Source organism: Amphiprion ocellaris, chromosome 12 (genome assembly GCF_022539595.1).
Source record: "Amphiprion ocellaris isolate individual 3 ecotype Okinawa chromosome 12, ASM2253959v1, whole genome shotgun sequence".
NCBI lineage: Eukaryota > Metazoa > Chordata > Actinopteri > Pomacentridae > Amphiprion > Amphiprion ocellaris.
The window spans coordinates 27,471,468-27,488,714 of NC_072777.1; the positions used below are offsets into that span (position 1 = coordinate 27,471,468).

At 38.0% G+C, this 17,247-nt stretch overlaps 1 protein-coding gene across 1 annotated transcript; it reads right to left on the minus strand.

Annotated features, from left to right (window-relative positions):
• Positions 1 to 4,770: 4,770 nt before the first annotated feature.
• On the minus strand, positions 4,771 to 16,861 carry laptm4a (lysosomal protein transmembrane 4 alpha). Its single transcript, XM_055016236.1, has 7 exons — positions 16,632 to 16,861; positions 13,626 to 13,746; positions 10,181 to 10,257; positions 8,967 to 9,089; positions 8,187 to 8,282; positions 7,190 to 7,288; positions 4,771 to 5,777 (listed from the first exon to the last, which is right to left on the minus strand). Exons 1-7 carry the CDS (start codon positions 16,758 to 16,760, stop codon positions 5,703 to 5,705), a joined length of 720 nt encoding a protein of 239 aa, XP_054872211.1. The 5' UTR covers positions 16,761 to 16,861; the 3' UTR covers positions 4,771 to 5,702.
• Positions 16,862 to 17,247: the final 386 nt, after the last annotated feature.

A 17,247-nucleotide genomic window follows, 5' to 3' on the forward strand; every position in this document is an offset into this window, starting at 1 on the left:
GCTACTGCGGTGTGTTTTTGGGCTTGAAGAGGTGAACAGGAAGAGTTTTTTTTCGTATTGATTATCTTTTACTTTGTTCCTGGTTGGAATGCCCATCAGTGTCAACATGAAGTTCACTTTTAGTTCTGTTTATTTATTTTTATTTTACTAACACCCATTTGCTTTTAACCCCCTCACATATGTTGTTGTAAACTTCCTCTTTCAAATAAACTCTCGTCTAACCCTCTGGAAACCAGCATTTGGACTGTTTTGGTGTTGCTCGTCACCTACTTCAGACAGCCAGGACAAAACAACGTTTTGTGGACCAAAGGCTATACTATGACGTTTTCAGAGCGACATGCTATACTTTGACGGTTTTTGGGTGACATGCTATACTATGACGTTTTTAGAGCGACATGCTAAACTATGACGTTTTTTGGGCAACATGCTATACTATGAGGTTTTTAGAGCGACATGCTATACTTTGACGTTTTTAGAGCGACATGCTACACTATGACCTTTTTTGGGCGACATGCTATACTATGACGTTTTTAGAGTGACATGCTACACTATGACCTTTTTTGGGCGACATGCTATACTATGACGTTTTTAGAGCGACATGCTATACTATGACGTTTTTAGAGCGACATGCTATACTATGACGTTTTTAGAGCGACATGCTATACTATGACGTTTTAAGAGTGACATGCTATACTATGACGTTTGTTGAGCGACATGCTATACTATGATGTTCTTTGGACGACATGCTATACTATGACGTTTTATGGACCAAGGGCTATACTACGATGTTTTTAGAGTGACATGCTATACTATGACGTTTTTTGAGCGACATGCTATACTGTGACGTTTCAAGAGCGACATGCTATACTATGACGTTTTTAGAGCGACATGCTATACTATGACGTTTTTAGAGCAACATGCTATACTATGACGTTTTTAGAGCGACATGCTATGCTATGATGTTTTTTGGACCAAAGGCTATACATTGACATTTTTAGAGCAACATGCTATACAATGACATTTTTTGAGCGACATGCTATACAATGACGTTTTTTGAGCGACATGCTATACTATGACGTTTTTGAAGCGACATGCTATACTATGACATTTTTAGACCAAAGGCTGTACTATGACGTTTTTAGAGTGACATGCTATACTATGACGTTTTTAGACCAAAGGCTATACTATGACATTTTTAGAGTGACATGCTATACTATGATATTTCGTTGAACGACATGCTATACTATGACGTTTGTTGGACCAAAAGCTATACTATGACGTTTTTTGAGCAACATGCTATACTATGATGTTTTTGAAGCGACATGCTATACTATGACGTTTTTAGACCAAAGGCTATACTATGACGTTTTTGAAGCGACATGCTATACTATGACGTTTTTAGACCAAAGGCTATACTATGACAATTTTAGAGTGACATGCTATACTATGACGTTTTTTTGGGTGACATGCTATACTATGATGTTTTTTTGGGTGACATGCTATACTATGACGTATTTAGAGCGACATGCTATACTATAATGTCTTTAGAGTGACATGATATACCATGACGTTTTTTGGACCAAAGACTATACTATTACGTTTTTAGAGCGACATGCTATACTATGATGTTCTTTGGACGACATGCTATATTATGATGTTCTTTGGACGACGTGCTATACTATGACGTTTTTTGGACTAAAGGCTATGCTATGACGTTTTTAGAGCGACATGCTGTACTATGACATTTTTTGAGCCACATGCTATACTATGACGTTTTTTGGACCAAAGGCTATACTATGATGTTTTTAGAGCGACATGCTATACTATGACGTTTTTAGAGCGACATGCTATACTATGACGTTTTTAAGAGCGACATGCTATAGAATGACGTTTCTAGAGCGACATGCTATGCTATGACATTTTTAGAACGACATGCTATACTGTGACGTTTCAAGAGCGACATGCTATACGATGACGTTTCTAGAGCGACATGCTATGCTATGACATTTTTAGAACGACATGCTATACTGTGACGTTTCAAGAGCGACATGCTATACGATGACGTTTTTTTGGACGACATGCTATACTATGACGTTTTTAGAGCGACATGCTATAAGATGACGTTTTTAGAGCAACATGCTATACTATGACTTTTTAAGAGTGACGTGCTATACTATGACGTTTTAAGAGTGACATGCTATACTAGGTTTTCTCTGCTATTTATATTTTTATTATCTGTGATTATTTCATTATTTCTTTATTGTAAAAATAAAGTTTAAGGTATAAAGACTCATTTAGTTATTTTTTTCCTGAAAACTTTGACGTAGCAGAACTAAACTTCCATTTTCCTTCTTATGCTTCTGATACTAGAACTAAATGTATCTTCAACATGGATCATCTGCTTTTAATGAATCAGCAGCATCACAACAACAAATGAGACAATTTTCAACAAATTAATGAAACTGATGCCATTTAAAACTATCAGAGTCTGTTTTAGTGTCAAATTAAAGCTGATTACGGACAACTAGAACATTAACGTTACTTTCTTAATCACATTTTAGTTTCCTGAACGTTACATTTGCTAACCAGCCACAGTTTTATGAACTTAATGAACCACATTACAGGAACACAACACACTTCAGCTGTTTACATGACACTCAACACATTAGCTTGATGCTACGTAAGCTTTAATCAGGCTACTACAGAGCAGCTAGCTCGGTTAGCATCGCTAACATTAAAGCTAATATTTACTATGCTAACTTTCTTCTCTGGCCAACACACACTGAAACAAACTCCACCAACATCTGGAGTGCATGGCACACATTACATCTGACACTAAAGCTGCATATAAAGTGCATTAAAAGCGGCACCGATACGAAAGTAAACATTTACTTATCGAATTATTAGAGTCCTTTCAGTGTCTGCTGGTAGAATCAGCCGAAGGTAGAAAACTGCTTAACACAAGCCAACGGGCAGGAAAACTGTCTGTGGAAAATGTTGTGCTGCTCCACTGATAAATAAACCAACAGTTATTATATCAGAATTAATCCAAACGACGAGAGCAGAGTCTCTGCTGCTTCCTCCATAGGACCTGTCAATCGTTCCAGACCGGACTGTCAATCAAGTAGTCCCGCCCCCTGGCTTCGCAAAACTTTAACGGTCTATAAAAAAATCAATATTGATTTATTTTAAGATCGGCCACCTGATCTCTCATTTTGACCATGAAAACTCACGAAAAAAAATTTATGTACAGTCTATGCACCGTACTCTGTTTGGCTCCACACTTGCTGATGACCACTTCCGATCTCAGAAAATGAAAAAACGGACCTTTTTTCGTTTCTGTCTCTTACTGGTTTTACTTTCTTGTTATTCTAAATATAAAACTAAAATCAAAGCATTTTAAAAAAAATCTCATATCCCTTTTTGATCATGAAAAGGAAAAACGCCTTGTATTTCAATTTTAGTTTTTGTATTTTAAAACGAAAATCAAATAACCACGAGTTTTTTTGTTTTTCATGACCCGTTTCAGAACGGAAAATCCAATTACCAGATCCGTACACGGACCGGAAAGAGAAATAGTTGCATTTTATTGTACTCCAGACTTATTTAGTATTTAAAAAAATATTTTCAAACATTCTCTTTTGGTTTTTTTTTTTATTTTTCAGATTTGGTCTTGGGACAAGTAAATTTACACAGCAACTACATGTTTTAGTATTTTGTACATGGATTATTTGAAATTTGATGGGTGGGACAGAAAATGTCCTCCAATTCTGGAATGACCCGTATAAGAAATAAACTTTAAAAGCTGTGCAATACTGTGATATCAAAAAACTGTATAAACTGCAAAAATGTATAAAATAATTATACCTTTAGCTGCTATGAAGACAATAAAACTGTGTAATGTTTCATAACCTATATACACCTGAACACATCTTTAGTGATGTGTACTGGGGTCATCAGGTCTTTTAGTATCACACACCGTCACTAAGATGTCCCAGGCTCGTCTCCAGCCTACATCCATAGATATCTATTGACATGTCTGTAAAATGCAACTAATATTATGCCTCAGAGAAATCTAAAACGCATTTAATTAATGTCACTGTTTACTTCGGGATTTTCCAGAAACGTGTCAGAAGGTTTCCTTTGACACATCACTCAACACCAGCAACAATTAGAGCTTCATGAAACTGAGTGATTTAGGAACTGTATTAACACAGAAAATGATGATAAACACCTGACAGATCAGCTGTTTCCTGACCAGTGGAGGCTGATAATGACCACCGATTACTGAAAAAGGCTACTGAAAAAACTTTGTACTTTACATTTTTTGTAAAATCTTTCTTAAAAAAATTTTTTTTGCCACTTGTTTCTGGCATTTTTGATCAGAAGGAAGCTGCTGGTCAAATAAAAATTCACTATGAATAAAAAATGTGTCCAGGTTTGAATAATTTAGAGCTCAACTGCATTTAAAATGCATAGTAGTCAGACTCCTTCCCATTACAGTGGTAAAGATTTTCACAGCAGCTGAAAAATCTATCTGTCCTCAAACAGTTTGTCAACCAGAAATGCCAACACAGATGAAAAGTAATGGTACAAACTCAACCTGCTAAAGATCTTGTGCCATAATGTTAGTGTAAGACAAATGTCAAAAGGTAAAGTTAAAAAACAAACAAACTCCAGAGCAGCTGCTGAAAGTTTTTGCCAATAATATTTTGAGACCTACACTGACTTTCAGCATATCTGACAAGAACAAAGAATCACAGCCTGTAGTTGTTCTGAACTGTTTATTGAAGTCAAATGTATTTCCACTAGGTTAAAATCATATTACCAGTAAAGTAATGGGAGGAGGTGGAGCTGATGAGCATGCAACAACTAATGTTCACGAGACTAGCCGTTTGCTCCAGATGTCGCGTTAGAAAGAAGCAGAGAAAATGATCCGCCATCGGTGCCCTCTGCTCTCTCCCTACCTGGAAAACATTTCACTAGCGTTGCTAACAGCAGAATGGTGACGATGTCTGGGGGTGGAGGTGAATGGAACCACAGCGAAGCTAAATAAATAACAGACAAAAAAGTGCTACAGACTCCACTCAAGACTGAGAAAGAATAGTCTAGGGCTTCATAATTAGGGTCAAACTGTAACACAATTCAACAATAAGAGCTATAATACATGGATTGTCATAATTTTTTTTTTTACACTTCATATATGAATCTATTGATAGAATGGTGCTGGATTGATGAGAGCATTTCAAGCAATTTAGTTTTCACATAGATCCCTTTTACTAAGACATAAAACAGGCCAGAGGTGGGAGGTGGAGTTAGGGAGGGGGTAGCTTCTGTTGATTTTCAAACATTACAGTCATTCATTTATTTTCACACAAATTTCTCCTCTCACATCTCTAAGATCTTCTACAGACTCTAGAAAGACAGCGGGAGGGTTGAACAGAACATCTTCAGTGGCCTTACACATAAACAGTAGGTCAGAGGGGAGGGATGAGGGCGTAATGGTTCAGGAAGGGTTAGTGAGGGAACTTAGGAATGCTTATGATGGCTGTGTGTGTGTGTGTGTGTGTGTGTGTGTGTGTGTGTGTGTGTGTGTGTGTGTGTGTGTGTGTGTGTGTGTGTGTGTGTGTGTGTGTGTGTGTGTGTGTGTGTGTGTGTGTGCGCGTGTGCGTGTGCGTGCGTTTTGGCAAAAGGGCTGGTGTTTAGGCTGGCATGTAAGGGGGAGGTGGTTCCTTCTCTGGCATCTTCATTGCCATCTCGTAAGTGGGCAGGATGTACTGGGGAAAACAAGAAACATTAAAAAAAGTTAGAGTTGTTACACAGAAAAACATCAAAAAAAGAACTATGCTTCAGAGGAAAGGAATCTGGATTCACATGTTATGTTCTGCTGGTATTAACTGAGAGAAAATGTATTTTATATTGGTTATTTCATGAGGGCCCTGGCTGATCTGTGGCACATTAAATACATCTTACACCTGATACATCTTGATTAGAGTTGAAACAATTCATCAGTTAAAGGAAAATTCATTGTCCATGATGTTGAAATTGATTAAAGATAAAAATTGTATTTCAACACAAAAATACGAGTGTGAACTGGTTTTAGCTTCTCAAATTTGAGCGTTTGGTGCTTTTCTTTGTTGTAAAGGATTTAGAAATGAATTCAATTTAAAAAAACAAAGGCACGTAGAGTGTATAATAGCAGTAGCCATGTAGAAACTAAAATAGGATAAGTAGTGCTGTCAAAATGATTAAAAGTTTTTATCAGATCAATCACAGGGTTGCAGTGGATTCGTTTTGATTAATCGCAATTAAATATTAATTTTTAATCTATAGTAATCGCATTTCGTTTTCATTTTGCATGAGCAAACAGCCTCAAGAAGGAAAGGAATGTGCTGTTTAACATCTTCCATTTCGAGTTGTTTGGTTCCGCCACTACCGGATCAACTGCCCATTTGCGTGGTGGCATGCGCAACGGTAAGTCTACTTGGACAAACTGCCCGAAATGCGTTGCCAGACACGTTTCAGGGATTTTGAGTCATTCTGCGCTGCGGATGGGCTGATTGCAGTAAAATTTTGAATCACATTAATCATGATGATGGATTAATCTGCATTAATGTGTTCATTTTGACAGCCATAATAAAAAGTAAAGTGTTGTACTGACAATGTACACAAGGTGCTAAAATGGTACAGAGGTGCATGGTGACATGAATTTAGCAAAACAATTAAATAAGGGAACAAATATATCTTTAGCACAAGCGTCTTGTGTTAAAACTAATTTTAAGTTTTGGAAAAGTTGACTTTTTCAAACAATTAGCTGAGAGAATAGTTGCCAAATCAACTGAAAATAAAAATAGTTCATTTCAACCCACATTCTGAGTCCTCAAGACACTTAGTTCAGTCAGAACAGTAACAAAGGTTTCTCAAAGGATTTTAAACGTGCTGAAAATCTCTTCGAACTGGAGATAAATCTTTATCATAAACTTTAAACAAGTTTAGATGGCAACAAATATGTCTTTCCAGACTTGGTAAAATATCATTAACAGACTGTACAGATTCTGCTCTCAGCCTGTTGGACTCTCAGTGTGTGGACGCTACGCCCCCCGCTGGTTTCTTTTCAGCATTACATCCTTCACGTCTCACAGTGTGTCTTTGTATCGTAGAAGTGGCTGCTCTGCAGTGGCTTGTGTACCTGGGGAGGGGTCTCAAAGGCAGGGTACACGGCGATCTCTGGCATGTTCCTGTTGTTGATGTACTTGTAGCAGTTCCACACACAGTTGATCAAATAAGCCTGGGAGGAAGAGAGGAGACTGCGTTTGTACTTTTCCCAGCTGACACAGTGTCAGAATCGTGGGAGCTGTTTCCCTGCTGCCACTCTTTGTTGTAAGCCAGACTGAAGAAATATTGGACTTCTTTCATTTAACTGTGTGTAAGATGGTAAATAATCAGAGGGGTTTGACGGCACTCTGAAGGGTATAAATTAAACAGACAACCACAGTAAAACCTCTCTGCATCTCTTTTCCACTCATGTTTTGCAAGTCTTCATTCAGATGTAACAACCACAAAGCTGAGAACTGTGGTATGCGCACAATATTCATGCAAAATTAGACAATACATCAAGTGATCTATGATACGTAATAATGCAATAACAAACAAAAGACTAAATCTGCAGCTTGTCAAATTGTCCAACTAACAGCCCACTTTATGACAGTTTAACTACTACTTCACCTTCAATGAAAGACTGGTGTGACTTGTTGTTAGATCCTGTCTGTAAACTCAGAGAAATGACTCCTAAAAACTTCTGGAAGCAATAATCTATATGTGGATTCTGCTTCTATCTGATGCTGCAGGTATTTAAAGAACTCTGGGGAATAACTGATGTTTCTGAACAAATATTGGTGCTGAAATGTGGAAAAGACTTTCCTTAATCATCTCACCCAACTTGGAAGTGTTGCTTGTGCGTTAATGTGACTGGGTGCAGTTTAGACTTGTGCTGCGTTGAAAGTGATACAGAAATGTCAACAGGTCCGATTTCGTAAGATTGCTGGCATGACTTTTATGGGGAAGTGACCAGGGTGCACATTCAGACATGAAGACAACACTTTCAGGTGCCGTTAGATTAATGGACAGACGGGCAGGACTCAAAGGGTCATAAATAAACCATGTTTGATTGTGTCTAACATTTTCACCTTGAGGATGATGAGGAAGGCAAAGAAAACCAGCACAAAGAGCAGCAGGCAGCTGGAGTTCAGAGACAGCAGGTTGTCTTTGTACGGGAAATCCGGCTGAGAAAGAAAGAGAAACAATGTTGATGAATCAGTAAAGCTTCTTAATTCACTATCAACACTTTCACACAATCAGTAGAACAATCTAAAACTCATTAATCTCTAATGGGACATGGAGCTGATGTAGCAACAAAACTGTTTCTTTTGATTAAAAATATCCAACAATCTGATTGGAAAACAGTTTGTTGTTGACCTAATTTAGGTTACTACCTTTTTTTATTCATGTACAATCATACAGTAAATTTCCAATAGTGTCTTCTTGTAGAAGGAATCAATTTATATATATGTATAAAGACATAAGACTTGTGTGAAAGTTAGAATACAACTCCAAAGATACGGTGAGCCTTCTCTATGAAATCTATGTGTTCTTTTAACAAGTGTTTTATACTGCATATGACACTACATTTAGTGTTTGCCATTTCATTTGAGTGTCATAAATCCAGAAAGTAGTGCATATACATTACCTCTTACTAACAATCCTTCAAAACAATGTGCTACATTTTACAGGTGTTTAAGAAGTAACTTCACTTTTGATGATGATTGGCAAATTTCCAAAATCTTAATTGACGGCTCACTAATAAGTTAACTAATTCAAACATCGTGAAGATCCTCTGTGGTAAAGTAAACAAGGGAGGGGTGACGTCTGATTGAAAAAATGTCGACAGGATCAGACTTTGGACTGACCAGCTGGTCCAGGTAGTCCCTGATCCTGGGCAGGTAGGTGAGAGAGCTGATGGCCACCAGGCAGCTCAGAGCAAAGTCAAACAACTGGTAGCAGAAAAACGGGATGAGCCAGCCGTCACGATGCTGAGGAGAAGGGATAAAAATTTTTAAAATAAATAAGTGACTCATTTGGGCATATCCTTTCAGATTCTGGAAGAACCACGATGCATATTTCAACCTTATCGTAGATCTTACATGTGGGATTATTACCATCTTAAATCCTACAGCTGAGGAGGAATTCATATCCTAAGCAGCAAGAAAAACAGAGTTGCTCCTTCTTCTTCCAAGTTTGAAATTCTGACCCCAGCTTTCTTGGTTGTGGGATTTAAAACGTTTTTCCTGCTGCTCAGGGGGTGACATCAGATTTGGTTTGGGGTAAATATAATCAGCCTTTCTGCAGAAACAGGAACTGCTGACGTAACTGTGTAAATTAGCATGTATTAGTAAAACAATAGAGATGGTTTAAAATCACAAAGTGGTCCTTTCCCTGTATCACAACAAACTCTACAGGCATTCTAAATGTTCTTTCTATCAAAAGCACAAAAATCTACTTCACTCATACCTACATCGTATAGCAAATATATTTTGGTTTGTGTAGAAATCACGGCTCAAACACTTATTAAGGGTGTATAAAGGAGACACCTGCTCAAGTACACTGGCAAGGGTATCTGCTACATTTGTCCGGGAGTATGCACTTGCACAGCTAAAGCATAACTCGTATTCAAGCTTTCTGCACACACAGCGTGCCCAGCCTGCAGATTTGTGTCATACTTTAACTGTGCAGTCATCCAAACTATCAGCTTAATGCAGGTCCACGTCAAAAGGCATCAAACCTGTCAGTCCTGATGCCATCAGGCAGGCCTGTGAGGTAAAGATGACAGGCAGTGAGAACAAAACATTGTGTGCTACAGCCCCACTACATCCGGATTCTTCTCTAGATCCAGCTTAAATGTAGACTAGTTAAAAAAGACAGGACTTTTATGCATCTTGTTGCTGTATGCCGTACTTACCTCCTTACTCTGGTGCTATTAATACACAACTCAAAAGCCCTGCTTCTTGTGTGCACGCTTATTGTGGGATTACATATTTGCATAAGAAACCATGACAGTGCCTCAAATAGAGTGCATGCTGGGAAAACAGAACTTAAGAAGGCATCGTATCTACAGCACACTTACAGTAATGGCTCCATACACCATCATGGCACTGATGGTGAGCATCAGCAGAGAGATGGCAAATCCAACACACGCATTTTCTGTATGACAAAAAAAAAAGAGAAGAAACACGCTGACTAAATGCAGTCAAAAATGTCTGATTTAAAACTAGCACTGGCCTGTATGAAGTGGAGATAAAAGGATGTTTGCCTGTGATCTTTGAGGCAGCTGTAATTTGCATACAGTGTCAATTGAAGAGTCCCCAGGGCTTCTCCATTTCCAACTAACTCTGTTTTAAAGGCCAGCTCGGGGGAGCATTAAGCATCTCAGCAGCCTAGTGTCAGTAAAGACACAATGAAACTCGGTCTGGGATAATTAAAAGGTCTGCCTTTCATATCCTCTTTTCTCTCCATCGCTCAGTCTCTCGCCTCCTCAAATGTTCTGCCTGTTGATTTGGAGAAGCTCGTGAGAGAGAGAGCTGCTGCAGCAATGCAGTCCAGACAAATTCCTTTGTTATTCAGCAGCTCAGGCAGAATAACTGGCTACACTGATGCATGAATCTGTCAGGAAACTGTCTGCTGCTCATGAGGGAGAAAAAGCTGTACATTGGAGTGGATGAAAATATCACTTCTGTTGTTTGTAAACTGTACATTTCAATACTTGTGGATCATTTTTCAGGCGTAAAGAAAAGCTCCATGATATTGGGAAAAACAGACTTCTCGATGTTTTGTTTTTTTGCAATATATATTCCACAAAAATAACATGGATTTTCACCAGATGACTTGAATAACACCATTTGGAAAAAATTATTCATTCTAGAGTTGATTTTGCAGAGGAGTGCACCTGCTTAGAAATTTAAAAAAAAAAAAGATCTATTTAAAAAAAATCTGAATTACATCTTTTCACTGTGAAGGCTTTTGCGAACCGTTAGGGACCTCTCGCAAAGCCATCCGAAATGTTTGAGCTTTTTTTTTTTTTTTTTTGGCTATGAACGGCATTCAGATCTGCCTTTACAGTTATAAGACAGAGCTTTATGGTGCTGATTTACATGGTAAAACAAATTAGCTGTGTTTCCTCATGTGGTGGCAACAATTGCAAGACATGAAAGACCAGGTACTTGTTATGGTCCACATCCTTTCTGTAGCCAAAATATTTCCTTATAAGTGACTAGGGCTGCATGAATATGGCCAAAATGGTAATCACGATTATATTTATCAGTACTGAGCTTAAAATTAGCCTACGTATCACTACTGTTCATTGAGTTTCGAGACAAATATTTAGAATTGCACTGTCTGATTTAAATAAAGAGACCACTGGTTTCTTTTCCATGTTGTGCTACATTATTCTTGAAATATAAATCTGCACTACAGTTTACAGATTTCCTAAATGCCTCAAAATCCAGCTATGGTAGACATTAACTGGATGACTGTAGTGCAATAAACACAGAAGTCTCTCGTCTCCTCACTGAGTTAGTGCAATGCAGCAACTCAGACAGGTGTGTGACCTAAAATTACTTTGGTAAGAGTAAATAAAAAAAGAGGCTTTCTAATGTTAGATTAACCAAAGTTGAAACCAAGTGATTTTTTTAAATCTACATGAGCCATTTTCTATAAGCAACACTTTTAACGCATCAATATCAGTCAATCATATATATTTACTTTTGAAAAGCCCAAATCATAATTTCTGTTAATTGTGCAACCATACAAATGAAGTTCTGCTTATTTTTTATTACCAAATCTTCCATTTCAGTCTCCTGTTCTTGGCTCACTTTCCTGTGCACACGTTAAGCCTGCATGTCGACAAAATATGTTGACATACAGCTTACCTCTAAAGAAAGTTAAAGAAACAACTCTGTGCACCCACTAACTCCTAAATTTTAGCGAATCATCTTCTATCAGATAGACTTTTCTTGAAAAATAGTCATGAAAAAAGAGAACCATGTGAGTTTTCTTCTTGTGCCCAGCAACAGTTTCTGTTAAGTTCCCACTTCCTGTGGTGACTATTGTGCATGTGCACATCGCAGAATGGTTGATGTTAAAAGATAAATCCAACAGCTCTCTAAAGAGTTACATTTATTACAGTTTGATGTTTTGCTGTGTATTTATTTATAGAATGTTGATGGCCAGTCAGAAGTGTCCAAAAATGTCATCTAATTCAAAAGGTTTGTAAAAAATTTGTGATGATGAAAGACATTACACAGTTCACACAGCTTCTACGCAGCAAGCTAGTGTGGTTATTTGTGACTATGGCTGCAAATAATATGTATTTTCGTTATCAGTTTATCTGCCAGACATCTTCTCAGTTTAGTGTGTAATCATTTGGTCTATAACATGTCACACTACTGTCCAACGTGAAGTTTTTTTTAAAAATTGCTTTTCCTAAATTCTCTGCTGAAAGTGCAAAGTTTCACTAAAATCTGAGTTTCAGTTTTGCGACCAGGATGTGTGACAGCCGAACCAGTATGGACATCAATCCAGGTCCAACAGGCAACTTATACAAAACAGATGCGGAAACTGGACTCCTGCACTATACGTACATGAAGAATAGAGTTTCAGTGATATGCGATACATCTTGAATCCAGCTGTTAAACACTGTAGAAAGACATTTGCATATTTATAGATTGTGTATTTTTAAACAGGGAAGAGCTGTTTTTTTTTAAAGAATTCCTAACTGGATAATTGAAACGAAAAAAATTTTAAAGCAAAGTATTTTATACAACTACCAATGTATCTGAACACTTAGCATGATCCCAACTGAATGCCATGGACCATTTTCACATGTTTTCTACCAGTTACATAACACTGAAACACGACCTGAATAATGAAATGAAATGAGTGCAGACTGATGAAGCTGCACTAATGGTCAGGAGTAATGACAACTGAACCACTCTGAATGTTAACATTGTCTCTGCAGACTATGGGCAACCTCCGCTGCCCCGTTTGCTGGCATGAGCCTGTTGTGGGAAGGTCAAACCACGGCTGTTATTTCCCCTCCTCTCCCATTGAGTCACTGTTTTAGAAGAACGAAGAGGACTTCACCAAGCCGACCGACAAAAACAACCGCCAGCTAGACAAAAACGGCACTCTAGTCGTCGTGCCAGCCCAACACTGAGGATGAACATAAATCCTTGGGGAAAAACAAAGGAAAAAGACTAGTGGGAACACAACACAAACTATATGTAAGACAGCACGTAATCAAGTCAGCAATGGTCTGTTGTCCTCATGAATTGGTTTGTTTTGCAGTCAGTGCAAAATGATCAGCCACAAAACAACAGCAGCTAAAGGGTTCGGAAAAGAATAAGATACACTTCTTTATCCAATAGGGTGACTATTTATTCACTGGTTTTTAATTGGGCAAGACATTCCAATCACAGGGGACAGAGAACATATTATTTCTGATATGTGAGCGCTTAAGAAACTTAATGAAAATCTGTTTAGTTTTTGCCATAAAATGTGGATTTAGTGCTTACCAGACATCCTGTCGGAGGCAAAGTAATGGTCAATGACCTCATATTGCAAGTCGATAGTGGGGACATTCTCTGGGTGGGTCACAGCTACAGTCAGCAGGATGCCCATCAACAGGTTCACCACCTGAGTGGAGGAAAGACAGGAAGCTTTATAAAAACTACTCTTCCAATAGTCTCGGAGCATATAATTAGTTTGTGCTTTTACATGTTTGGCAATCATTTTTGGAATATGTTTTAGATTTAATTCCTACTTTAGACGCAGGCGTTGGTTTCACTTGAGGTACGTATTGTATGAATTTCAACTTGCGGAGACCGAAATAGGCAACAGTACAGAGAACACTTCGTCACCCTTTTTTGCCAAGGTTGCTTACTCACAGTGTGGGAAAGAAGCTGTCAGGATGAACCGATCAAACACTCAAGGACATGCCAACATTTATGCTAAAAGGCACTGCATTCACAAGACACAGTACACTAAAATATACATTCAGAAGACAAGCAAGCAATTGCAAGGACTGTGAAAAGGAAATTATAATAAGCTGAAACCACTGGTTATATGAAAGAAAGAAAGAAAGAAAGAAAGAAAGAAAGAAAGAAAGAAAGAAAGAAAGAAAGAAAGAAAAAGAAAATCCTACTAGCATGCTCTGGTAAAGACAAGAATCAGGTTGTAAAACTGATGAAGTCTGAAATTAATCTGACATACAAGAGTTAACTGGAATGTCCCTTTAACAAGAAAATAACTCGAGAAGGGAAAATGAGATTAGCACAGTGGACAAAAAAATGTCCTAAAAGAAAGATAAAGACCACGTAAGGTTATAAAACAAGATCAAATTTCTTATCTAGTATTTAGTCAAGTCTTTACAGCACAAAACTACAACTGCTGCAACAAATGTGTATTCATCCAGGCAAGACCTAACTGGAGAATTTTCTTGTGAAGCAAGTCTAGCGCTTGTGTTTAGCTGTTTATATGTGCATATGGAGCCAAGTTCAAAATGGACAGACTGAGGAAAGCAGAAGATAAAAATGTTGCGGCAAGTTTCAATTCTGATTACTTTGGTGGAGAAAATAGAAACACTGTGACAAGAAGACCTGTTCCAGTCTAAGGTACAACTAAGGCAATACTATCAGAGCCCACATAATGTTATCATCCATAAAACAGAGCAAGAACAAACAGCTTTGAAAGGAAGCAACCTTACCTGTTAATTATCATGTTTCAAAAACAAAGCTTAATTTATTCATCTTTCATCAACTGTGTTCTGGTGTTGTCTTCTAAGAAGCTATCTTAACATCTACCCAATAAGGGGCTTTTTCAAACTTTTCATGATTGTTCCTTCACATCGCTTCAAACTAAACCACAAAGCACAAAGGAATACATATTTCAATATAAATATTCCAGAAATGACAAAAACATGAAAAGTTATTTCACCAAGGAACATTCAATATGAGGAATCGTCTTAGTTGTAAGTGTAACTTCTGAACCCTAAAACATAGTGAAAAAGTGAGTCTGAAAAGCATGTTAGCTTTAAGAAAATTCCAACATTTATCACAGCTACAAATGTAAAAATGGGAACTTGCAATGATCGCTGAATTATTTATTGGTTATGTGCAGTTTTGTCAGGAAAATTAAATAAATCTAAGCTGAAGTTGTGACATTATATCAAAGTCACATCATTCTACTCAGCTCTTTTAAAAAGTGTCCAAAAATATATAGTTTGATCTACAAAAAACACAAGTCTGCACTTTTCGGCACAGTCATGAAACCATTAGTTGCTCTAGTTCACAGTTTTTGGCTGAACTGCAGTTTTTGGCTGTCGTCTCTTTTTATGGCAAAATCACTACATGATACTGCGCAGATGAAAAACTTTTGAGTTCTGTCTACTTGTAGCCATAGTTGTGCTGTTTTGCTGTTTTCACAGAGGTGTAGGACTTTACATGGCTGTGATTAAATGAGGCAACAGTGACTAAAAATGTGACAGGAGTAAATAAAATATAAAAATCACCCAGAAACTGTTTGGGGTTCAGAAAACGTTTGAATCCACTGAACCTCAAACCAGAGCCTTGACACACACAAAACAGATCTCTGTGACAATGACAACGCACATCAAATTAGTACACGTATCTCCAAAATGTGCCAGCTAGTATTTCTGTCCAAAGCCCAGCCTCTCATGAGCTGTTGGAAGCAGTTTTAGAGTCCTAAATCACAGCGACACTGAATTTGAGAAAAATACGGGCACATGGCTCAAGTGGTATAATGAGTCAAGTACTCTCGGGTTGTGGAAAAACAAAATAAGAGAAGGATTTAGAAATGCAACCGAAACCTGGAACATCTGTTCTGTGATGTAGGGAAACGAGAAGGGGATTAAGTCAGCGAGCGATTTAACGCTGGCAAGTAAGGAGTGCTGCAGGGACAGGATGTGCAGAGGACGACAACTAGCAGACAGTTAGCTACACCAACGTGCCTATAAACACTGTTTGAGAATTAATTTTATTTTAAACCATTTTATTATAGCTATTGTTAGAACCTAAGCGACACTATGTAGCACCAACAGCAAGTACAGCCATGTCGTGTCTGACAGTGGAATCTCTCATAGCTGTTACATTAGCAAGTTAGCCGCCTGTTAGCTAACCATACATTTAAGCATTTAACACCCATATATCAAGTGCTGAGAACTTAGAGACAACAACCACCAAATTATCAGTTTTCTAAATATATTCTCATAGTCGTCTGAGTGAATCAGACAGAAAACTAGTTAGCCAAACCTGATATGATTGCTGGCTAACGCGAAGTTAGCATTAACGCGACAAGTAACGGCTATTTGAAGAGCTAGTCAAAAGTAACGTCTAGCTAATAATTTAGCAGCTGACAACAAACACAACACGTTTTATTTCCCATTAATCTCATCCGGATGGTATTTATTTTGTAACTTGTTACTTTAGCGGACTTAACGCAATTGACTAACACAGTTAGCTACCGTTAGCTTGCTGACCTCCATCGAGTACAATCTTACGCACCATGTACCATGTTCCCAGGATGATGGTCCCCGTCCGGACGTGGCAACACCCGCAACACCTGGTGGTGTACAGTCTGTCTCGACTAGGCTTAAAATGATGCATGTCCTCTACGAGCGTAGGGAGAAACATCGGGAGAGCTGGTCGTGGAGGAGAAAAACTGTCTTGGCATCAACAGTCAGCGAACGAACAGGGAGGAACGCCCACCTCTTTCACCGACGACCTGCGCACACCGCGGATAAAAACAAACGCTCTCACGGGGAGGAAGGGGCGGAGACCCGACGCTTGACTGACAGCAGTGTGAACCAATAATCCTGAAGAATTGCAACAGAGACCCAATAGGATTCAATCTACCCTGGATTTATCCAGAGCTCTTTAAATGAGTAATAATAATCGATGTTATACCGATGTATATGATATTACTTAAATATCACAAATACTAACAATTCTCACTTACTTTTCTACTGTAGCGTTTTTTTTTATAGCTTACTTACCTTTATTTGTTATTGATGTATTATACTTATATCACAGCTACAAATATACATATAAGAATGTCCTTTGGAATGAATAAAGTTGTATCTTATCTTATCTTACCTAAACTTGGCAGATTGTTCAATTC